The sequence below is a fragment of the Nesoenas mayeri genome, assembly GCF_963082525.1.
Source record: "Nesoenas mayeri genome assembly, chromosome: 3".
In the NCBI taxonomy this organism is placed as follows: Eukaryota; Metazoa; Chordata; class Aves; order Columbiformes; family Columbidae; genus Nesoenas; species Nesoenas mayeri.
In genome coordinates this window covers 111,416,221-111,442,180 of record NC_137544.1, presented here as the reverse complement: position 1 = coordinate 111,442,180, position 25,960 = coordinate 111,416,221, and the positions used below count along the sequence as shown (strand labels likewise).

Sequence of the window (25,960 nt, the reverse complement as noted above, 5' to 3'; positions counted from 1 at the left end):
TAACTGCATTGAAGGGGCAGATTCAAAAATCTGCTGAAGCCCCCAAATTTTTTTATCAGTTTTAGCAACTTGGATCAGAGCCCAAAGAAACAAGAGTCGAGAATTTTACCTCCCAATAATGCTCATTCTGTACGTGACGGTTGACTATATGAATTTGTAACACACCTACACACACAGTTACCTACACATACACACATAATAAGGAGAAAGGTGTTAATAACAAACCACAGCGCAGGTCTATGGAGCTAACCCTGGGTAGGAAGGCAGAGTAATGCTACGCAGAAGCCCCCAGACATACTCTACATGCAGCACCATGCGAGAAATCACCCCTGAAATACAGCGAATGAAGCATCACCTGTGTATGTTATGCATGTACTTCTGGGCCTTGGGTCAAACAAACAGAAGCTGCTACATTTTTCTATAGGCAGCCTGAGTTTTTCACCACAGGCTGGTAACTTCTAGCTGGTGTGAGAAGTGAAGCCATGACTTTTGCCACACAGATTCTTCCAAGGTTTGGAGTGCTCCAATTCATGTTAACCAAAGTATTTTTGGCATGCTGGCAATCAAATGAGGCGGGCCTGCAGCAGCAGCGGGCTGGGCTGGGCGATGACGAAGGATAGTTTCCCTTTCCTCTGGCACACTCAGTCAAGGTGCCCTTAATTGAGGCTCACATGCAAGCACATGCACATTCGCATGCATTTATACACAAACATCATGTAATAACTGTGATATAAGAGGCTGACATTTTATCAGATACATTCGCAACAGTGTACGATAGCAGTACTGAGAAATACAGACAGATGCCATCTTTAAAACCAACAACCAGCAGTAAAAAAAAACTTTTAAAAGTTTTTTCTTCTTGAGAGAGATGGGAGGGACTAAGATTCAGCAGGGGACAAAAAAATTAAGATGGTCATTGTAAACCTAAATGTGAAATGCCCCTTACAGTTTTGTGTTTTGGTGCTCCCAGGAGATTTAGCCTTCATTAGAACTTGGTATGAATTGGCAGAATCCCTCTGAAATCTGTGTACACTGATTTCTATCACAGCGTTAGACTGCTTTCTGTATTACTGCCCATTCCCTCCCCCAGTCATTTGTCCCTCTAGCTACAGTGCAGACTGAACTGCAACGTGATGTCCCAGGTGTTTTCCAGAATGTCTTCCCATGGTGGAGATGAAGCATTGGATAGTGCGTTTATACCCCTGAGAAGGCAACTCTCAAGAAAAAAGGCCCACAGAAATAAATATTGGTAAGTCACTGGGGCTGTGTGACAGGAATATTCATTTACTGATTTCCTATTTCTCCTAAAATGAACCAGTATTTATTAGAAAATTATTTGACATGATTCTGCCCTAAATCAGCTTAATTCAAATGCTGGAAACACTAAATATATTTTCTAATGTGCTTGGAAATCCTCAAATAGAAGAATAAAAAACCACAAAACCAAAAACAAAGGACATGACTCAAATCTTTAGCATTAAAAAAAAGACTAGAAAGAAGGTGCTATATATACTCATCGTGGTTGTTTTAATTTACAAAGAGCAAAAACTAAATTAAGTATTTTGATTTAATATATTATGGGCTACAAACTTGGTCCAGTGGCATGGGCAAAAACAAGCCAGAGGACGCTGTAAGAAGTTCTCTCTCGTACTGCCTTTATCCTGATGCTGAATTGTGCTTTCCACACTTCTCTGGGCTCGAGCTGACTTGCTCCCTTCAATGCTTTTATTTATTAAAAACCTATTACCTGAACTTTTGTAAATAGGACTAATTCCATTCAAATTTATACCTCCATGTCCCCACCGGAACAACAAGATATAAACACAAGAACTGTCCCTCGGGAAGGAGCTGGAGGGATAACAAGCCTACATGGAAACACAGAGACATGTTTGCTCCTCTCCACTGGGCGCATGGACCAGGATGTCAGTGCAGAGAGTGGCAGCTGTATTCACCAGTGCGCTGTGCTCACTCCTCTGGCCTCTCTACCTTGCTTTGCTAGGACAATCCAAGCAGGCAGATTTCAGGTGGCTCTGCTTTACCAGTATGGCCTGGGGTCTCCTTCCCCACAAAACAGCATGAAAGACTTAAATCTGCTATTGTTGGAAATAATGATGTTGTTGCTGATTTTAAATTTCAACTAGGTGCGAATGCAAAATATTAAAAAAGAACAAGCATTAGCGTTTAAAAGACCTGAAAAGGCACAAAGGAACAAAGCTATGACAGAGAAGCAGCACATTAATACTTATATGATGATGGAGTGTTAGTCATGCAAAATACACAAAATAGTCATTATTTAAATTACCCATTGAATCAAGGTCATTTTCTAGGTTAGTAAGCTCATCTCCACCTCCAGTAACAGAGCATTCAGGAACTTCTTCGTTAGTATCTATCTCAATATTATCATCATCCTCATCCTCATCTGTAGGAATACACAGCATTAAGGTTAGTATTTTCTTACATACATGCACCATATCACTAAAAAAAATGAATACTTCAGAGAACAAGCTGAGTTATGATAAAAATGCAAATCATTAAATAAGTCTGGAAGGAGATTTTACTCTGTCCACTCACAGATTTATCTTTAAACTGATGCAATTCAATACACACACAGGGGACTCTGCTGGAAACTCATGCTACAATAAAGGTAGAGTCTGGCCTCAGCAGTGGCTGTTCTCTGTGCTGAATCTCTGGCTAACTCTGAAAAGCACACATGCTTTTCCTTATAACTTGAGCCAAAATAATTTCCCCTAGGCTCCCAGTTCTCTATAAGGCAGGATGGGTGCCGAAGCTGGCATACGGCAGGTTTGGATGGGTCTGGCCAGCAGAAGCACCTGGGAGCTGCAGTCTCTTGAGAAAGGCAGTAGCTCTGGGCACTGAGTTCCCAGCTTGGTGAGACTTGCTGCTCCTTACTTTGCACAATATATCACAGACCAGTGATCACCATACCTTGCCTGGGTGTTAGCTTCTCCTGCCATGTCTGCTACAAGGAGGAAAACTACCACCTGGAACATCACACTGAGCAAAAGCTGACCTCAGTTGTAGCAAGAGCACACTCACAGATTACTGCACCACTCTGAATCAGCATTGTTCGTAAGCTGCATACATTTGAAATAAAATAATAAATTCTAATTATACTTTATATTTTTATGGGATCTTTCTACCAAGTTTCTCAGAGCAGCTTGTGAATATCACTTGTAAATGAGCATCATAATGTTTCATGAAGTAGGCGATTATTATAATTACAATTATGATGATGGTGTAGGTAAATTATGGCACAGAAAGAGTAAGTAACCTCAGGAAGATCAAATAGCAAGTGCTGAATTGTGAAGCAGATGCCAAAAAAGAATCCTGACTCACATTTTCAATACAAATATATAATGAAATTAAAGTCCATAAAAGCTAGATTAGTACTTTCAAAGCATGTAGTTGCATTGTATTTACTCACTTTATTCTCATATCAAATGCTATCTACACTTGTTCAGACTTATACAATTTTTTTTCCTACATATGTATGCATGCATGTAAAAATGACAAAAAAGAGAAGGCTGGAGTGTGTCTGGAGAAAGATGACAATATAGTAACTAAAGGAACTTTAAAACACTCCATAATAGGAAAAAATACTAATTATAATTACAGGATATTGGTGCATTTAAATGCCACATAAACAAAAAGGATCCTAAACAGAGTACCAAGATGCTGTAATCCTGAATGCCAGAAGTTTGGGGAAGTTTGGACCAAGGCTGGTGCTGAACACTCATCATCTGTCTTTGAAATACACCAAACCTCATCCCCAGACCTGAAGTTTGCACTTCAGGCCCATGTCCCATGTCATAGACAGGAAGGTCATACAGTTATTTCTTTTCATTACCTTTTATCTCCACAGTCCCTATAATTCCCATTTTAGGAGTCTGCTGCATTTTTTATCTGTCTGCTACTCTTTTCTAACAAGCTGCTCCCTCAACTCCTCTGTAACTAATCAACGTCTTTCACAGACTTCTGCCAATTCAGGGTAAGGCTCTTGCTGCGACAGACAGGAGCAAAGAAGTTTCCACTTCAGTGTCTCATTCAACATCTGTTGCATGTATGATGGGGCAGCAGTCTGTAAAGTAGGAACCTTCCATTTCAGCTGACCACAATGGCTCCTCTCCACTAACTCTCAATGGTCCCTGGAAGAGTCAGCATTCTTCCAAACTGCCCCAGCTTGAGCCAGATGGATGGAGAAGAATATCTCTCCTCAACCAAACCAGGATCTTGTGACCAGACCTGGGACCTGACAGATGGTGCTTCAGGTTTACAACTGGGTGGGCAGAAGCACCCAGGACTCCCTGTGACATACTTTCTGTTCCCACTTAAATTCACACAGATGGTTCTGTGACCTGGACTTGCGTTGATTCAGGTAGTGCAGAGGCAGGTGAACAAAGCAGAGGGGCCCACTGTGATCATCGTGGAGAAAGGAATGGGGCACAACATAGACTAAAGGGAAAACAGAGAATGGTAAAGCAGCAACAGCAGCAATTCTGAAGTTTTGAATTTTCCTCAAAGCATCTCTACCTTTTATAATGAGGAATCAGACTTCTCACATGATTTTAAATCCTTCATGATGGTGTCAAGAGAAATTCAGTGGCATCCAGGCCACGGTGCTCCCAAACACACACTGAAAGCGTGACCGGGCTAACAGCAGCAGAGGGCCATGGACACTTGGAAGAGGTCGAAGAGAAAGAAAGAAGGACACCACCGTGATAGAGGGAAGTCAAAACCACTGTGAGCCTAGAGGCAGGAGCGACCTTCCAAAGCATCCAAAGAGGTCAGCTCACAAGGTCAGCTCACAAGTACCAGTCATTCAGCAGGACGATGGATGCGTCAAAACAATCCAAACAAGATGACAGGGTTTAAGACTGCTGCATACTAAGGGAATGCTTATATTAGATTATTTGATTTCCTTTAATTTAATATAGTGAGATGAGATCAGAGGCACTGTCTTTGACACCACCATTTTAGGTAACAAAAGAGACGGGAATGTCGAAGACACCAGTTCCTAGTATCAGATCATGACCTGACCTAGTATTTAATTTAAAGTTAGCAGGCTTTGACTGAATATTATTATCAGACCATTTACACTTCATTTAAAAAATCAATTTAAAACATTAATTTGAAGTAATTTGAGAAATTTTCAAATATCTTTCAAAATCAACAGATTACTTATTTTAAACCACGCTAGTTCCCTCCTCCTCCCCCCGCCGCTTTTTTTTCCCAGTCCAATGTTCTTTCAATGTATTAAAAAGGGAAATGTGTTTAGGGAGCATGTTGCAACAAGATTTTGCAATTATAAATGATAAAAGGAACAACATGATGAAGAGATAACAGATATCTTTTATGAAAAGAACAAATTACTAGTGTGAAAAACTTAAACCACTTGGTCTAGAACCAGGGCACACATTTAGCAGAGTACTAAAGAAATGCTTCCTTGAAAAGTATGTAAATGTGGATGCTAGAAAGACAGCAAAGCTTCACTGTGTCATGAAGAAGCAAACAGAATTAAAGATAAAGGTTTAAGTTATCAACTAAACAGCACTGACCACTATCCACACGGCCTGGACTGAAGAGAGATAAATAAGAATCTTCTTGAACCAAATGGAAATGCCAGAATATTGGTGGAAAAAAGATCCACAGGCATTTCATAGCTCATATGTCTTACTATTCAACTTAAGTTTAGGCTTAATTTGTGGTTAAACTGATATTCTATTGACTTGGTTGAAGCTTGTCCACATGTGACGGAGTTGCAGCAGATTACATCAATTTCTAGATGAAACCAAAAAGGTACAGTTTTCATACAGAGGTAAAAGCATTGATGGGTGTTGGATCACATTACTGGGAGAAGCGTCTACAAGGTGCTACTGGAGCTGCATGAACAGAACTTGCTCTTTAGGGAAGATGCCTCCAGGATTGTCTCTGGGAAATCCTACAAGCTTGCAAATATTCAGATATTTGCTTTATTTACTTTCAGGTACAGAGTTCACTTTAAGGCTACAGGATGGGACAGGAGCATCTGAACAGTAATAAAGGAAGTAAAAGAGGGGAATAGAAGAACTGCAGAGCTGAAAAGAGATTTCAGGACAAGAAAGTATAGCAGTAACTGCCTACCGATTCAAATACTGCCTGTTAAGAATATTAAATAATGGACTTAACACTGTTCTAGGAGTTGGAGGGTAAGCATGGTGAGTAAGCCTGAGCTACCATGTACCTTCCCTTTAAATCTTTGCCTCGGAAGTAAAATCTGTAACATAGCCAGAAAACTTTAAGCATACAAGTGCAATGAAATGCCAGTGGGCTCTCTGTAGCGAGTTTTTTAATGGCAGCACACCTTTCCAGCTTTTGGTATTAATTCCAAAATTTTTGAAAACTTTTTTTCTCTTACAATACATTTGGATGTTGCTTCTCCTATGTTTTTCCCTTGCTGCTCCTCTAACATCTCCTTTCTGTGCCATTCTTGTGTTCGCTGCCTTCTCCCTTCCCAGTTTTGCCTATTTTTAGTACTTTTCCACCAAAGCTGTTTCACACTATACTTGTTTTACCCCCTGTCCTCTCCATTGTTCCCTCCCTCCACTGCCTATGCACCACCTCTTGATCTGAGCCACATCCTCACAAAGACGCCATCTCAAATAAAGGATGGAGATGTGCCAGAGAGTAAAGAAAACACACTACTCAAATCCCACAAGAGTCAACGGGTGTCCAACTGCATGGGGACAATACCTAGATAAGATGTCAATTCCTTTGTCCCATTGCTGCTGGGAAAAATGAGGGTATTTGGATTCCTATCTCAATACCGTCCCTGGACCCATCTCAAGGCATCCGCTTATCAGCCTGAAGCTAGTGGGACATCTAATAAATGCGAAGCTGCCATCCCAAATCCTCTGGCAGTTGGCAGGAAAAAGTATTTTCTGTCTCACATGCCAAATAACCTATGAAAAGGACTGGATTTCATAGCAAAGGATCCTGCTTATCCAGGAAAGTTTCAACTTGCCATAGGCGTTTGAGTTTTTCAGACCATGATTAAATAAAGCCTTTTACCAGAGAATGTAGCACTAGTGCCAAAGCATGAAACTCTTAATGAGCATATAGGAACACTGAAAGAGATCACATTTTCACCTACAATAGTGAGCAAGAAGTTAGTCTTTAAAAACTCCAAAATCTCACAGCTGAAATATCGCTTTTATCTGGAATGACTGAATCGAGAGAAAAACTATTTGGTACATTCCTTTTCGTAAATTAAAACTTAGCAATCAATGCAGAAGGAGAGATTAATGAAGGATAATGGACAAGAGAGCTTGGAAGATGTTATTATAAGCTTGTCTTGGGTATCGTATAGGGAATAAAGGACTATACACAGAAAAAAGCCTACTACATGTGAATGCAGTCAGAGGCAATATTCAGTTGTAATAAGGAGTCTGTGTATTAAATCCTAATGTCTGGAGAAAATATATGAAAAATACTAAACCTAGAAATAATTATCATTTATTTGGTTTATAAAGAGTTGGTGTCATTTCACAGAACTACTCCATTTTAGAAGAATTAATTTCTTGAGTGGTGTGGTAGAAGTATGTGGAAAATGTGCCATAAGGGAAGCTTTTTGAGAATGAATAAGTAGAAGGAGGTGCTATAAAATGCACATTGACATGAAAAGAGAAAAGATGAATAAAAGGAGACAGAAAACGAAAACTGGAAGTGCAAAATAAGTTCAAACAGCTTCGTCAAAAAACTGTACAAATAAAGAAAAATCAAAGTAGGAAACAGAAACCAAGTACATAACTCCAAGCACATTCAACAGTAGGAAGCATTGAAATTGTTATACTGTACAAAACCCAACAAGTATAGTGTCAATAACTTTATAAACAAGTTGTCATCAGTACTGATACTGTCTCCTTTAATAACTTTAATAACACCGAAACTCTCTGAGTGCATATGCAATCTATATATATAAATACTTTTTTTTTTTTTTCATTATATATGCACAATGCGCAGTTACATCCAAGATTGTTTATAAACTGAATGAAGGGCAGGAATAGCAATGTCAAAATTCAGAGGAAAATGTGAACAGGTAAGGCCACACCCCAGAAAGCACCACACCAGGTTATTCAGCAACACTACAAGTGTGACACTGTAACAAAATAGGGCAACTACCACCCAGGTGAGCACTCAGGATATACCCAGAAAACGCACCTTACTTGGAGAGGAGAAATGGCAGGAACAGCTATGCACAGGCACGATAAAACAGTGAGGAAGAAGTGATCAAATAATGTAGGATGGGGAGTAATAAATTGTGAAAAGGGATGAAGGACACCATAGTCTGTTTAGCATACAAGTTTTGTGCAATTTTGCCCAGCCTGTCTTGCTCCCTCCCCATCGAGGATGTAATTTCCCTATTTATCACAAAAGACTTATCTTAGCAAGCTTGGTTTATTAGGCAAAGTGAGAAAACTGAAGATCAGACCCAAAGGAAGACATACAACTAACTGCTTTTCTCTTTGGTGTTAAATGGAACAGAAGTGCAGAATTTAGGGTGCAATAAGACCATATTTAAATAGATATGCACATAAAATACATATAGTAAAGAAGAAAAATGTATTGTTGTTGAATCTACGTGCATTGTGAATGTAAGGCTGGATTTTCCTGATACTTTGGCTTACAATTGAGTGTTGGCATGAGAAACACAATTTTCCTTTAGAATACGCAGAAGACACTAAAAGAGCAAGAAGCCTGTAATGGAACATGTGCTCAGCACCCATTTGAGCTTGAGTGACACTACATTACTCCAGCTTGTAGCATTGTCAGGTATATGAATTTTAATGACATTTCAAAGTCAGTTTAATAACATTATAGCAATATTACAACTCAAAATCTGTAAAGGCAAGTGGTATGTCAAAAGATTGCCATTTAAAATCAAAAGGTTGTTGCCCTCACCTTCCCTGGGTTGCGTTTAAAATTGTCTTGCCCAGCAGTCTTTTGAATACATTTTATACAAAATAAAGTTTCTTAAGTATTTCTAATGTTGTTTTCCCCCGAAATTATGTCCATGCTCCTATATAAAAATATATATGTATTCAACCAACAATCATAAAATACTAAAAAACTGTGGGTAATGACAAATCTGTAAATAATGGGCCAGTACAAGCTACTTGTTCCCATACCATCTTTTTTTTCAGTCACATATCTGCTTTTCTTTTAATTGTTGGAAATGAAGTGACACAGCACTGATTCAGGAAACGTATCTACAGCCAGGTCTTGTGATATGTGCACCCGATGAACAACAACGTTTTGAAGTGTGAATAGAAGTGATATCCAAAAAGGTCTCTGGTTTCTAGGTTACCATAGGAATAATACACAAGGTTCCTCAGCTCACCTCCAGATGCCTTTGACCTTTCTTTCAACTTTTCTGCAGCCATTTCAGGGTAGCTAGGAAGTTCTGACATCTTCACTCCAGATCGAGCTTCTGCTATTAGCTGACGAGCTCTCTCTCTCAGCTGCCGATGCCGCTCTTCATCTTGCTGCTAAGATATATTGAACAGTTGCCAACTCAGTAATTGACAGAAATGCAATTTCATTCTCAATCTGATCATCATGATAGTAACTGGTTTACAGCATGGTGCTTGGCCCACATTATAAATAGGATGCTCGATATCAGTTGGGTGTCACAACACAATTTTTAAAGACATCCATGAATCAGATTTTTTTCTTTAAGCATCCCCCAAATTATTAATGCACTAGAAACCTAATTATTTGCAAGTTAAAGAATTTATAAATTATATTCTATAAAAATACCTTGATGAAAATTTTCAGATACTTTTATCTCAAAGCAGTAGCTACAAAAAGTTTTATGGTGGCTATAAAAATGGTTTTACTAAATGGAATTATTTGTTTGAGTAATATTCTCTCAAAGAACTCAAATGAGAAGCCAGACATTGCTTCAAAGTGTAAAGTGACATCTAATCTGAGGCACAGAAAGGAATCTAATCCTTCAACTCCAATGGATGTATCTTTAAAAACAAACAAACAAACAACCCCCCCCAATTAAACTAATAAAAATGAATAAAAGAAAAAAAGATACCAGAGCAGAAAAGACTTCGCATCTCTTTAAAACATCCCACTAGTGGGGCTTTGCTCAGTTAAGTAAAGAGATTATATTGGAACTATCCCAGATAGCACTGTCCCACTAAAGTTTGTAACTATCTTAGAAGCACAGTAATATTTCAGTTACATAAATAAGCAGTTCTACAGCATTAAATTTTGGAAAAGACTAACCTACCATACTAAAAATCGTTAATAAAAAGTGTTTAAACATATTTATAAGAATCAATTAAAATATAAGAGAAACAACTTCAGTTTTCACCTTAAAACTACGTTTTGGTTTTTTTTTTCAAAGTTAGGACTCTTTTCCCCCTCCACGCATTATTATAAATGCTTGCAGATGTAACAAAGTCAGCATTTGGCTTTAAGTCAAATCTGCCAATAAGTTCATATTATTGACATAATGACCAGGAAAAAGCCCAGGTACAAGCAGTTGACCGGAACTAAGTGGAATATAACAAACTACCTAATTTTGGAGAGCCGTCCTGGCAGCTTTCCCACCGACCCAGAAACCCAGCACCCCACACCTGCAGATGCTGCTGAGAGCTACTGCTCAGTGCTATTTAGTTTAAGCAATCATTAATAAAACAAGCACAAAATACTAATTAGGTACATTTTACCCATTTCCATGTAAATTGTTTGTTTGTAGCTATTTACTCAGCATTGTTCTCGGCACAATAGGAAAAATGCAAATGACTGAATCAGAATGCAGCCCTAATGGGACTTTCTGTTTATAACCATTAGCCCAGAGGTGTGCTGTTAATTCAATCCTCAAGCAGCAAGATTTAGCCTCATTAACAGCTTGCATGGGCAGGTTACAACTCATAAAACCCTACAGTAAACAAAGTATATGGACACAGCACAGTATCTTGTCTCTGAGTGACAGAACCCTGATTCCCTATCAGATTGCCTTGATTTACTTTCCTCCTAATGTCCTTCCCTCGGAAAGACAATTCTGCCCGGGCCCTGCAAGGCAGCGGGATGGCACATAGGCTTTGTTTGCTTTCTCTCTTTTGAACTTCCCAGAAGGCACAGAGCAACAGTTCTATTAAAAAAAAAAAAAACTTATTTGGTAAAGTACACATTAGAAAAGACAACTGGAAAGCTTCCCCCCCTGCTCCTATGCACTATAATAGATCAATTTAATTTAATTTCTAGCTAGCCAATTGATACAGCAACCGATTTTATTTCGACCTGCGGTATTCGGTAACATAAATTACATTCAATTTTACGTGAAATAAACCAGCACAAATCTCTACTATTTGTAATTCCTGGGATACAGGAACTTGTGGGTTTGATTTAAATTACATTTAAGAAGGAATGTGAAAAATTTATTTCAAGATTCCTATGTGGTTTAACATCAAACAATTTAATCTACTATAGCCGCCGTAGTTTAAAATAAGGCCAGTTACGTGTTTGTGACAAACGTGCCCTAAACTGAGCCGGCTGACTCCCCCCTCTCCTTCTCTCCCCTCCTCCTGAAAGAGAACTTGTATCCTGATTTATTAGCATAGTCATTAACATCCCGGGGATCTCCAAGCAAACACAGATTATTGTGGCTTGTGTTTGTGCTGATTAAGCCAATAATCACCAGTGGAAAAAGAGAAAAAACAGCCTAGTTCTCGCTTAAATTCAGTTCGGGTATTTGAACCCTCAGTTACTGAGCCTGGCAGAGGGAACACGGATGGAAGTAGCAATGAAACTGAGCGCAGGAAAGTAGGTAGATAAAGTTTTGAGGTAGAAAACAATTATTAAATAGCGAGTCAGTCCCCTAGATTTTGGAAAGGAAAGCACTCAGGAGAAGTGCAGAGTCATGAACAGATATTGAAAACAAAAAATAGACACAAAAAGAAGCTCCACACCAAGAAAGGACCATGCAAACACATATACAACCATTTTTTTCCTGTACAGTTGAAGAGAAAACTCGGTAAAATCTTTCACCCTCTGGCATGAACCTACTAACATGCCAAAGAGACATTAAAGTTTGCTCTGCTGTTTTCCCCCAATTATTTTGTAATGGTCTAAAAACCTGCCACGCGGATGCACAGCGAGGAAAACTTCACCATTTAAGGACAAACTCTTCAAGAATAAGTAATGTAATTCCTTGTTTCCCTCCTATAAAAATGTATTGGTATGCAATTTTTATATTTCACAGTTCACCGACATCTCGGCAAGCTTTCTTCCACTGCTTCAATGGTGCTACTTTTAATTTTATCCTCCTTAGTCCTAGTAATTAAAGTGATCAGCAGTGGCATCCCAACGGCTTTGACACAGCTACAACCCCCTAGCAGACTCTGGTTTTTAAGGGTAAGGGGAAGAAAAAAAGGCTGGGAGTTTCATTTCACTGGAACAAGAAAATGAAGCTTCTCCAATCCTCAATTTTATCCAATTGTTCTTTCAGCAGCCTTTGGATCTTAAGAAACAAATAAAAATGGCTGCCATTAGGGGGTCCTTTTTGTACTTGCCGCAGACGGCAATGACTGACATTACTTTGGCCAAAAATGATGCTGTGGATTTGGGAAGGTGAATTTGAATGTGAAACACTGGCGGGGCAGTTCCCGAGATCATTACCCAGCCAGCGATGTGGCTCCACGGCATCAGAAGCTGAGAGCTGACCAACTCAGTAAAATATTGAGAGTAGTGGAGTCTTGCAGGGACGAAACCCCAAAAACAACAACGAAAAAATACCACACCAAAAAACCAGCCACCCCCATAAAACCTGTCTCCTTAAATCAGTAAAAATTCTGCTATCTTCTCATGTTTTCTAAAAAAGAAACCAAAACCTCTACTAGGGATTTTCAGTCATCCTTTGGCAGAATTTTGGAAGGATCCAAATTGAGTTTACATCAGGAGTCTGATAACATATTATCTTCTCCCTATTAAAAATATAATCCCGTGAGCTGCATTTATTTGATGTTTAAAAAGAAAATTCTTTATCATGTCCATAGACTGGGGGGGGGGGAGGGCGGAATGTGGTAAATTAGTGATACTCCATAGCAACAAAATTAAACCAAAATTGCACCTATAAGGGGGAGCGATTCCCGTAGCTGCTGGTTTCAAAATTGTCTGTGGTCTGCCCTGAGTGCACAGTACATTTAAGAGAAAGAACTTGACTGCCACCTCTCTCATCATTAGACAGGAAGAACGGCTCTGTTACTACCCATTCAAAAAGAAAAAGACTTCTGTGCTTGTCCAGAGGCAAGGATTACCAAAATGCACCTATTCAGTTAGTAGAGAAGACAGAATTTAAAAAAAAAAAAAAAAAAAAAAAAAAAAATTACACAAGCTTTAAAGGTTTTGGGCAGACTGGGTTTTACTGTGAACTTGATCGGCTCTTGTTTGAGTAAACAGGATTTGGGATGAAACATTAAAACTGTTCAGCAGATCTTTTCAAAACATTTCAAACTTTACTTATGTTGGTTTATAATATAACCAGACATGCTTGTAAATGGCCACACCTGCTCATTTCTCTGGGGATGGCCTGATCTCTGCCTTTTCTAACAAAGAAAGGATGGGAGAAAAAAAAAAAAACAACCAGCCTTTCTTGTTGAAAAACAGAGTGGAAAGTCAAAATCTTTCTCAAGTTTGTCCCATCTGGTCAGATTAAATCTTTGATCACCCTGGGGACGACATTTATGTTTGGTCTCTCCTACCATTTCAGAACAGCTTCAAATACACAGGTAGCAAGCAAAATATGAATTGCTAAGCAGAGATCACTTGATGTAAACAAAAGTGCATTGGCTTTGGACTTCTGTGGCTAGTAGGAAGTGGTCAGCAAAGAAAGACATAAATATCTTGGGTATTTTCTGCCTGGTGTCTTCATCAGGTAACCTCCTACCAATAAACTGTATATAGCTTGAAAATGTTTCTTCATGAATGTATATCACAAAAAGTATCAAATCACTTGTCATAAAGAAGTAGCTATTGGCTTATGATCTATGATACTGATGGACTAGTTAGATAAGACAAAATGAAAATAGAAGTAGCCCAAAGTCTAAAACTGGAAGAATCACAATATCGTAACAAAACCGTCCCCTTTAAGAAAAGAAAAAAAAAAGCACCCCCAAATTCACAATAAAATGGGGCTCTGCAGCTGTAAAATGGAAAACATCTCCTTAAATCTAAGAGTTATTTTTAAAGAAATGTTAGCCAGCTTTTTCAAATGTTTATTTCTTTTTTTTAATATTATCTACGTTGTTCTGGAAAACCTACAATTTACTTGGTACAATATTTCTGATGTGAAGAATGTTGGCTGCAGAAAAACAATCCATTAGTAATTTAATGCCTTGTGTCATTGTGAAACTGAGAAACTCCTACTTTACTGAATAAAAAAAACATATATAGATATATTTGAAAAAAGAACGGCTGACTAAGTAAGTATCACCTTGTGCTACATCCAAGGCCTCTTGCTGGTTGTCTGGCTGCTCTTTTGTAGGCAAAAAGGAGCTGAACGCTCTCTGGCTCCTTAGATCTGGCCCAACAAATGCACTGCCAGTCATGCACATGGATCCAGCTTAAAACCCAGTGTGAGCCTAAAAGAAGCTAGTCAAACTGGCACCTACTCATGCAGAAGGAGATAGATTTGTCATGACAGGCTGATTATTCAATGTAAAGAAACAGTTTAGCTTTTCTAATCTGGTACAAATACATCTTTCTCAGAGAAAAAAGTAAAAGGTCTAACAGTTCAAGTATTTAAAGTAAAGAAACCAACAAAAAAATTGTAACGTCAAAGTGAACCATAGCTATTTGTGCTAGAGCATTCTGCAAAACAGCCCTGCAGTTCTACTCAGATAAATAAGATTTAACTCGTTTAACCCTTTAGGAGTTGCACATCTATGCGACGATCAAGGCGAGCATTTCTATTTCACACTGCACTTGCCTCTATGGCAAGTTTTAAGGAACGGCTGAAACACCTAATTCCCAATACACTTTCTGTTTTCCTGCTCTTCTCGCTCGCCTGCACTGATACCAAAAGCAAAGCGCTTTCCTGGTGAACAATGCGAGGGCAGCCCTGCCTACTGCCGGGGCTCCCACAGAAGATCCCTGAGAAAGTCGATCTAAACCCAAAGCAGCGACAAAGCCCTCCGTTAACTTCTTCCCTGGAATTTTCTCTGCTTACGCAAGTTTGTGTTCTCCCTCATCCGGGGAGTATAATTAAGGACAACAATCACCTAAGGCGTCGGGATGCAGAAGCTTGTTACGCCTGTCACCGTAATTGTCAATGCTGTTGGTGTTACCCACAAACAGGGTCTCAAGCATGCAGGCTGAGAAATATTCTGAGACAGTGCCATCACACAGACAGGGCATAATGTCCTATCAGAGATCAGTCCTCTAAAGATGGTATTTTCTATGCCTTTCTCTAGCCGAGTTACAGACAGAAGTTAAAGAAAGCTGCTTACTCGTTGTAGGAGTCAACATTCGTCGAGCTCCACTTAAGGGATTTTCTCTTGTGTAAACTTGATTTTATAATTAAAAAAAAAAAAGTGGTGTTATGAAACAAAGACTTTTGGCAAGTGTATGGGATGCGTAAGCTGGAGAGCAGCATCTTTCAGACTGCCATCCTGGGAAGCTTCCCTGTCAGGCAGGCAACACCGAGCCAAGGGAGGAGGACATGCCCTCCTGAGGAATGCTCCCGGTTCACTCCCAGCCGAACAAAGCCGAGCGGGCTGCAGGGAGCCTCTGAAAGTTGTTTCCCCCCTCCCGCCTCTGAATTTTCAGGAGAGGGTGGTGGGATCCCAGTCTGCTTGCATGTGATGAGAATGGATAGAACAAGCTCAAATTCTCTGCCTCCCTGGATCCTATTTTGCAGGGTTGTTTTCTTTTTTTTTTTTTTTTTGAAAATGTCCTGCAAACTGCTGGCAGCTTGTTTTTTAATGGAAAATACCAATCGCCTAGGATCTATACCTAGCCTTTTGCCAATAATGAGAAAACTTCACCTTCTGTCCCCAGCAATTCTTAGGAAATCTTTTGCTGTTATTCCTACAAATCCAATTACAGATTGTTGAGTAGCTAGTGGAGTAAGCTTATTGAGGAGTGTCACATCACTAAGTCGTGCGTATGTGTTTCAGTTTGTAATGTGGTCTGAGCCGCTGTAGAGGTGTCAACTTAAAATGCAAGTAAGTAGCAGAACAGGGCTAATCCCAGCCACTACTCCCCTGCAGCCAAATTGTAGCGCAATGAATGACAGTGGAAATGCAAAGATGCCACTGTGCTTATCACACACAGCCAGATGGTGGACCTGGATCAATGCACACATGCCACGATCAATGCATTTGATAAAGAATTAAGAAGAAAACTGTACATGTTATCAAAGAACTTGTACATGGCATAATTATGATTCTGCATGTGCTTACTGATGATATTGGAGACTCAGAGGCAGGTGATAATGAAACTGATAGGAAGAAATAGCTTAAAGGCTACAGCATATGGCCTCAGCACTAAGAAATCTTGTCAAATAGTTCAGAAAGCTTTTTTAACTGTTATTACAGGCTGCTCATAGTGCAAGCTGGTGGCAACGTTTTAATTTTTTTTTTTTTTTAATATGAAATGTCAAAAAGTTACAAAAGCTGTACTTTTCAGAACGATTCAGAAAATAATTAAGACACAATTGTGTTTTAAATACAGCGAAAAACCCCACAAGTAGAGAGAACATTCACAATTTTTGGGGTGGTGATGGTTGTGCATTTATATATATATATATATATATATATATATATATATATATATATATAATTCTTTGTTCCTGAAGAAATTTCTTTAGACTTTGAGGTGGCTTGTGGCAGTTTAAGGAAGGTATCTGGTTAGCATTTTGCATTCAGCATGTCATTTTCTACAAGATACAGTTTCGATATTATTTCTTGTCAAATGTAGAGTTTTCCCTGTTACTGTTTGTGCTCGGTCAGTTGCATTACAGCCACCTTGGTTGTAAAAGAAGGTAATTAAAAAATTGCAGAAAATAAAGTCTAAAGTAATTTAAAAAAAGCATATAGCTTTATAACGTATAAAAGGTGCCTAAAATACAAATTCTCATGCTCCAGTTGATAGATGAGCTGTCTAATCAACGCCTGGACGTAACTTAAGTGCTCTCATTAGTGTGAAGACCTTCAGGCTAAATATGACTAAATCCCTTAAAAATTGCTTCTGCAATAGAAAAATCCCCCTTACCATTTTCCTCTGCCTAAATCATATCAATTAAAAAGAGAGAGGGAGAGAGGTATTTTCACATGACTTTGTCTTAACTGACACTCAAAAAACTATCTGCTGAATCCAGTTTAAAATGTTTCAGCAAAAAAAGTTCATTAGCAATCAAAGAAACAAAAAATCACGCTGAGTTTAGTTTCTCTTTCACTTTAAACCTGGATCTTTAATCAACGCTAAGGCGTATAATGCCCATTGAATCCTTTTCCTTATTTTTTTCAACCCCAAATATTTAATCAACAGTGCAGTTTTACATTAAATTAGAAAATTTATCAAAACGAGCCTCCAGAAGACAGAAGTACTTATTTTATTTGCAGCAGGCTGAGGAGGGACTCCCCACCCCCCCCAAGCCCCGAATTTCAATTTGTCCTGACAAACCATTGGGTATTAAATTCTAAAGGCACGCAGAGTGCATAAAGAACTGATGGCTTGATTAGCTCTTGTGGTGCAATTGAAGGAGCTGTCTCTCTCCCCGCTTCTCCATTTTGAGAAACACTTTGATCTCCGTTCAAGTCAATTCATGAACATCAACTGACAAGACTGCATGAAACACCCCAATGGTTAGGCCCAAACTCGTAGCAAACTATTTGGTTTCATTAAGGCTTCAGGAGAAGTGACCAGTGACAGTCTTTTCATTCCGAAGCCAACAGGCAAGTGACTATTTAAACTTTAATGTGCACAATGTACTGCTGAAGGCCGCTACACCTATAGGCAGTCACTCAAGTATGAATGCCTTTACCTACTATTTTGTGACATGTGAACTACTAAGTGCAGCTGCAGTCTCATTAATGCATTTGCCCAGATTTGTTTGCAGGACTAAAGAGATGATTCGCGGTATTTCTGGTGGGAGAAATGACTGTATCTTCAAAGGAAGAAGAACAGCAGGTGCTATATAAAAGCCAGCGATTAAAAAAAGATTGTGTTTTTAAATGCAGTAATTTACTAAACATTTGCACAAACGTAGCAGAAATGTTAGCCCTCCCAGCTGAAAGTATAAAAGAACTTGAATCACATCACCTGCAAAATGCAGAGTGTTCAGTCCGGTTTCGAGCTTTGCTACAGTAAACTATTTACACACCACTTTTCCCCTTTTTTAGTTGCCCTCCCCAAAGAGTCCCACTTCAAAGAGTTCATTTTTGCACCGGTTCCTGTCAATGCAGGTCAGAAACACTAAAGTGGAAAGTGGCTGCAGTGCCGTGGCACAAAGAGTCTCTGTGGCTGAAATCAAACAAAGCCCAATTAAACTAATCATAACGTCCCAGTGAACACAAGGAAGCTCACCTGGTATTTCTGGACTTCTTGTGTGAATTCCCAACTCTACTTGGTACTTGGTACTATAATTACCCTGACCAAAATACTGTGAAATTACTGCTCTGATCTACTAATGGCTGCAAAAAATCAAGTCGTCGTGGTTTCATGCCAAGGGGCCGTAGCAAGGTGGCGCAATGCTTTCTGACAGAGACGACAACTTCTAAAAACTCAAAAGGGAAAATTAACGGGATGTGGTTTATGTTGCCAAGGACTGTTCATTAATTACCAATTTAATCACTGCTGGAGGCATGACATTACAAAAATCTGGCTGAAAGTTCTAATAGATTATGAAGACCACCTAAGAAGAGTGACCAAGAAATGTACAAAACAATTAATACTGTTTCACTGCTATCAAAGACACTCAGATTATTTTACATCAAGTGAAGCAAAAGAATTAGTAGCTTCACAGTGCCACCACTAGGAACTGTAAATACAATGGCACACAATTAGTAATGCACATGTGACTTTTCGTTCAAGGCATATATCCTTGGGAAAGCCAGAACATGATAAGGAGAACAAAAGAAACATTTTTAAATGAAATGAATAAAGATTTTAACTCTACCCTTGTGCATGCTGAGCAATAACAGAATAGGCGATGCAAAATACAGCTCTAAGTAATGGCAATATCATCCTGGGATTCACAACAGCGTGTACTGAACATCCACACTGAAAATGTCCACAGTTATTAGCAGCAATAGAAAAAGAGTATTCCAGACGCTAAGAAACCCGCGTCTCGCTTTGTACACAAAGGGAGAGAGCTCTGAAACACTCTGAGCACTGAGACTTTCCTTATTTTCCTTTGTTTTGTTTTTTTGTTCTTTTTTGCTAATATTTATAAACAGATAGAAGATGTTTAAGTTTTTGAACTGATGCCGTTCAGATGATCTTAAAATTCAGTTAATAAATTGACAATGTATTTTCTGGGAGTGTGCAACGTAATGTTACAGCTGCAGACCACACAGCACCTTGAACTTACATCCATGGAGTAAATAACCACATATTTATATATTTAGGCTGGATGCTTAAGTGGTGTAAACAGATACAGCTTAAGGAAATAACAGCACTAAAACTCAGCTGAGAAACCTAAGCATTTATATTTAAAGCTGAAACTGCATAACATTTGTCTTGCATTATCAAAGGTTACACTTTATTCATGAAATCCCTCCTGGTATAAAACTGACAGTGTATACTAATTCTTCTCAGAAATGAGTTTACTTGCACTAATTGATTTATTTTCCCAGCTACATCAGGGAGTTGTCAATAGCGGTAATATTTTACAGTGAAATATCACAACTTCATAGTAAGAAAGTGCTTAAACAGATCAAATATGAAGTCAAAAGACGTAGAACCTTCTTGGAAAGTTACAGATTACTTGTATTTTTCATTTATTGAGTAATGTTAAATGAAACAACTTGTTTGTTCTTGCCATCAAGGAAATGAGATCAGGCTATCTCAACCTTAGCATGTCATTATAAAGAAGTAAATATCAGTTCAGTTGTGGTTTTGAAGTGTTCAGTCAGCAGGTCTAACCTTAATTTAAAGAAAAGTATATTGTTAAAACAGCTATAAAACTTGGAATGCTCATGAAATGTAAATACTACACAGCATAGTCTTATCAGCTTAAACCATATTTAACCACTTTATAGTAGCATACAGACAGGACATATAAATGAACAACAGAGAATAAGTTACCAAAGCTCAGAGATTACCAAAATATTGTTCAATCTTTTTACCAATTAGATGGTAACTGCTTCTTTGTAATCTCAGGAAGATCTAGTTATCATATCTAAATCTGGTCACAATTATCAGCATGACAGACTAGTCTTTTTTTCAATCGATATTTTCCAATTAATATTAAAAGACCAAGGTTGCCATCTGCAAAATCCTAGACCTCAATAAATTCATGTTAGATGTTTAATTAATAAAGATCAGCTTTTATCTCTTTGTTTTTTAAGAAAACCAAGATGGTAGTAACTTGGGAGTATTTCCTTCAATGAATTAACATTACCACCTCAATCACAGATATTTATTTTCCAGATGAGGAAACTACAAACCAAAATCCACTGATAAGCTAGATGCCTTTCCTAATGCAACAGAAGTAGAGATTCTAGTTTCATGTAGAAATAAAAATTAATGAATAAAGCTATCCAGTACTTATTTTCAAGAACCTGTTAAAATATTTGGAGGAAAGAATACTTGCAATGCCAACTTGTGTTTAAGGCATCTTTCAATCAAATTAAAAGAAGCCTATTTTTTGTTGTCTACTGTGAATTTGCATTTGTGCCGCTTTATGGTAATTTTGACTAGAGTTTACTTTTTGGTCACATATTAGAGCTGGATAGTGAGTAGCTTATTAGCTCAGAGCGGCAGCAGATTATTGCAGGACATGATCAATAAATAGGAACACTTATTAAAGCATTTTCTCTGAGCATTTAAAATAATTGCTTATTTTCATTTTATTGCAGCTGTCATATCCCATATCTGTGCAAATGTATGCAGTCAAAATTAAAGTAAGAGTATACAAACTCTTTCAGATTTTGTCAGTTTCTGATGGTTTTCTAAAAAGACTTCCATTTCCACTAGTCCATTGGATACAAAAAAAGTTATCATTTTGCACTCAAATATTTATGAAAATGAAAAGTAATGGGCAAAACAGATTGACACCTGAAGTAGAAAGAGCTTATTAAATATGAATTAGATACAGCTGCAACAAGTCCTTTGAGCAAGGGAGTAATAAAAAGCAATATTCTGAACAGAAAGAAACAATCTTATGGCATAGCCTGTTCATGCTGCCCTGTGTATACAGACAGTGTTTGCATGTTTGGAGGTACCAGTTTTTTGGTGAGGTACTTCGTATCTGCAAATTCTACTACAAAAGCTGAATATAGTCCCTGCTGCTCTTTCAAACATATTTTTAAATATAAATTTAGGCAGCTATAACTGTCATTCAACGTGAATAAATATGAAATAATGGTAGCAGAGATAAGTAAAACCAAATCATTCTCTGTACTGAAAGCAGCCTGGCAACAGTTGCATTTAAGCACAGCGGTAGCATCCAGATTGCTCTCTGAAAATATCCCTTCACTTGATATTAAGTTGGTTTTAAATACTTATTGTATAAATGAAGTCCCTCATGATTTTTAGTGTAGTCATCTCAGAATGCTGCTGTGAAGAAAGAATTACTTTTTTCCTATTTCACAAGAAGCAAAAGAGAGATTTGAGTTCCTCCAGGCACCACAGTGTTGAACTCCTGTATCCCAGAACCTATGCTAAATTCTAAATATGCAAAATTTTTGGCTGAATCCATATGAGGGGCTCAGTCGTGCACCTGAATTCACCAAGGAGGAATCCTTAGTTCAAGCAAAACCCAAATAACTTCAGAAACGATCTGTGGCCTGTGTTAGGAAGAAAAAACCATCCTTTGTCAGATGAGTACTATTTTTCATGAATTTCATGCCAGACGGCATTCTCTGCTAAAGCAATCTACTTTGCAAAACCAACTTAAAAGAATTTGACACATGATTTTTGAGATACCAGAAATAAAATTACTGAGCACAATCTTAATTTTCATACTGCTCTGTAGCCTTTACAATAGGGCGTTGCCGCCACCTTTCACTTCTATTGTCAGCCCAGATCTGAGCTCTACCCTGTGGCTTTCAATACTTTGGTTTATTTTCACTGTTCATCAATATGTAGCAGCATTCTTTATTCCACAATATTCAAATCTTGCTCTGTAGACAGACTTATTAATTTCTTCAAGGGCTTTTCTACAGTGCTTGTCACTACGGTATTTAAGTGCCTCAAAAGCATTAATCACATCCCCTTCTCACAACACCCCATGTTGGTGTTATTACCCTGTTATTTGGATGAGAACTGAAAAGATCCAGCTAAAAGGATCTAACACTGGGTGCTCTCACTCTGGGATGCCTATTTCTTTCTTTTTTTTTTTTTTTCCTTTTTCAGTATACGAAACTTTATGCAGCCCTTTATGAGTCTCAAGCACATCTCCCAGTGATTTCCCTGACAGCTCTGGATGCTCAATACATCTGTAAATCAAAGCTTCGCCTCAAATGGCAATGGAGAAAGGAAGGATACCCAGTTAATGACCACTTGGAGGAAGTTAGGTTCAGAACACTCAGCAGCACTGATCAGGAACTCTGAGGCAAAGGCAGCATTACATTTAATTCTTTCCAGCACCTTAACCGTGACCTAATCTTCTTGCTCCTTGCAGTCCCTGCTTCATTTGCTGTTCACCTTCCAATTTCTGCAACCAGAAGGACAGAGGTACTCTGGACAAACAGCGTTCTACATCACCTCAATCCTCTGAGCTAAATGAGACACAATTGCTTTGGGGAAAATAGTAGGTGATCACATAATTAAAGATTGCATCATAATGCATATACACAAAAGAGGTTAATTAAAGTTGCCTGTGCATTTCTTAACTCCTAATTCCATTCTCTATAATCATGCTGACTCCATAACCATTGCCATTTCAGTTTACAGAGTAAACGACAGCTGCAGTAAATTTCCATTCTTTATGTGAACCAGTCACTAAGGGAGAATAAGACGAACGTTTTGCCACTGGCCTTCACAGACATTTGCTGACAGCAGAGTTATGCTGAGATTCAAGAATTATGAATTTCACTCCAGGTTCTGCAGGTGAGGGTTCCTTGCTGGAAAGGCCCATCCCTCCTGAATATTTCCCACTCATTGCCATCCCCTCCAGCCTGCCACTTTGCCAGTTAGGGTGCACAGACCAGCTCCAATCTCCTCGCCTTTCCAAAATCTCATTCCAGCCAAGCTGCTGCTGCTAACAACCATCACTACAGGTTTATACTTCACAGCATCTGGTGGAAGCAGATATGTCCATTCTAGCCCTGTGTTGTTCATTGTGAGAAAAGGTGAGTTAAATAAAAATGAATAAGCTAATAAAAAGGCTCTCCTGGTTAAAAGCTACGTGATTACTGCTGCTATACCAGATTGGAAATGACAGAACCACCCTGTGAAAGAGTCACTACATACACGCCTACATCAAGAAAGCAAGTAGAAAGGCTGAGCTGTTTATAAATCCACCACAGAGAAAGGGATCCATGAGGGGAGCAGTCTGTTCACAGAGCTCTTAAGCTAATTCTTCCAGCCTCCAGAAGGCGGCTTCAATTTTAAGGCTGCACCTATGATCCTCCCAAACCATGAGCATGTTCTCAAGGAGTTTCTGATCAATGTGGTCCCTTCGCAGGCTTCAAATACCTGTCTACAGGCTCACACACCTCCATACATGCTGGCATGCACATGGCTTGCAGATTGACGGTTTCTGAGAAGCGCAAAATGAGCAAACCTAATAATGAAAAAGCTCCTACTACACTGCAAGTAGGGAACAAAAGGGAGAAAAGGGGCTAATATGATACAAATAGAGGAAGTAAGCAGAGAACGACAGGACTTAGTCAGCCGGATTGAACTGGAATGGAAGATGATGGGGCAGAAGGCACAGAGGGAAGATGCCTAAGTGCAGAAAGGGTAAAGAGAGCAGGTATTAAGAAAGAAAAGTTAAAAAGGAGAAGAAGGGGAGCTGAAATGTACAGGGCAGACAGCTGAAACACAGTCTGAGAGAGAGGAGAGAAGACACAAACTAAAGAAGGGGAAGATGATACATCTTGGGATGCAATGAGAAATACGTGATTTGGAGGAAAATGGGATTGAGTTAACTCGTTTATGAGGAAATGTAGGGCCTTAAACTTCTGCTCCCACAAATCCATAAAGCTCTAAGTTGAAAAAGAAAAAAAAAGTAAAGCAAGTGAGGATACTGACATTGGCCTAACCTCAGAGCACAAACATGAGAAGATGAAAGCACACTGCAGCAAGAAAGAAGACTCCAGAAAAAGGGGTAAACAACCAAAAGAATGGACATGGGAAAACAGCCACTTCTACAGGAGAGCCCAGGTATCGGTCAATAAAGAGACAACAGAGATTTTTTTTAAAAGCGAGGGAGGAAAAAAAAAGTAAGTCTAGACTACATGAACTACATGACTACTTGAAATAGAATACAATATTGGTTCTATAACACCAGAGGGAGGGTAAGGCTTAGGCTGAAGTTCTAAGGTATTTGCTCTTTGCTTAGAGGAGAAACAGGAACGCTGTGTTTTTGCAAAAAATACTTTTACAAACAAATCAGGTAAGCACATACCAAGTAACCTGTATTTATGATCATGGAACAGACTGGGAAATTTCCTCTCTTTTGTTGACCTCAAGCAGGAATACAACCCCACGCACTGTATATTGTTCTCACTTGTTTACTAAGAAAACAGTGATTCATGTGACAAATGTAAAGTGGTAACAGTAAGGCAAATAAGACACGATTTTCAGAAGTAACCAATGACTCTGCAGGCTTAGCTTAGCTGGGGTGACCTATTTTCAGAGCTAATGCAGAAGGACCAGGCTGCTTAAAGCTCTTTTCATGAAAGTATCAAAAAAGGTGCAAATGCAAACTTCAAGATAGTAGTGATACTATTGATAGTATTGTCCCTGGACTACCTCTTTAAAGTTTTCTTATTTAAAATTACATCTTCCTATTTGAAACCATTTTCTTTTCAATCCCTCTCAACTCATTCCCAAAATGTGCCTAGTCCAATTCCCACAAATAAATACTGATTCTCATTATCACAACTCTCATTTGGATAACTCACTACTACATGTTACCACACACTGACACATACAGCACTGCTTTGACTCAAAGTTCTTATTATTAATCTTAATGACCAGAAAAAACAAATAGAAATAAAGCTTGTACTCTTTTATACCAATTAAATAAGCAATGACCTGTAGTAAACCAGCACAACTATATCAAATGGAAATGTCTCATCTCTATGAAGATCAAATATGTTAAAGAACAGCAGAAATCAATGTATTTTATCTTATATTTATGTATGTTGATGCATACGCACATCCTCATTCAGAACATACACATGCATAAATATGTATATAATATTTGTATAACATAGGTATACATTATACACAGCTTTATATATATTATTATATATAAACTTTATATAATAAATATTAATACTATAACAGCCTCTATTAAATACAAACACCTTTCACAATGCACCTTGCCCACTGAATTGCATTAGAAGAACACTGATCTTGGTAAGTACTCAGAAAATGTCAATATTACACTAGCTATACAACCCTGCATTGGTTCTCATTTCATACAGTCTTTAATTGCATAACCCATATTTTTTTTTCCTACAAGATACTTGTCTTTCCCACTGGTCATGAATGACAATGTTCAGTGAACGAATAACTGTTCAATATCTCACTTCACCCTCATCACTCC

The 25,960-nt window shown here is 38.5% G+C and overlaps 1 protein-coding gene across 4 annotated transcripts in view; it reads right to left on the bottom strand.

Annotated features, from left to right (window-relative positions):
* EHBP1 (EH domain binding protein 1) overlaps positions 1-25,960 on the bottom strand; it is a 225,706-nt gene that overhangs the window by 43,128 nt on the left and 156,618 nt on the right. For all 4 annotated transcript variants that reach the window (XM_080341320.1, XM_080341319.1, XM_080341318.1 and 1 more), the window contains one exon: positions 9,398-9,545. In XM_080341320.1, the coding sequence (XP_080197446.1) occupies positions 9,398-9,545 (148 nt within the window). The remainder of the gene's footprint in view (positions 1-9,397; positions 9,546-25,960) is intronic.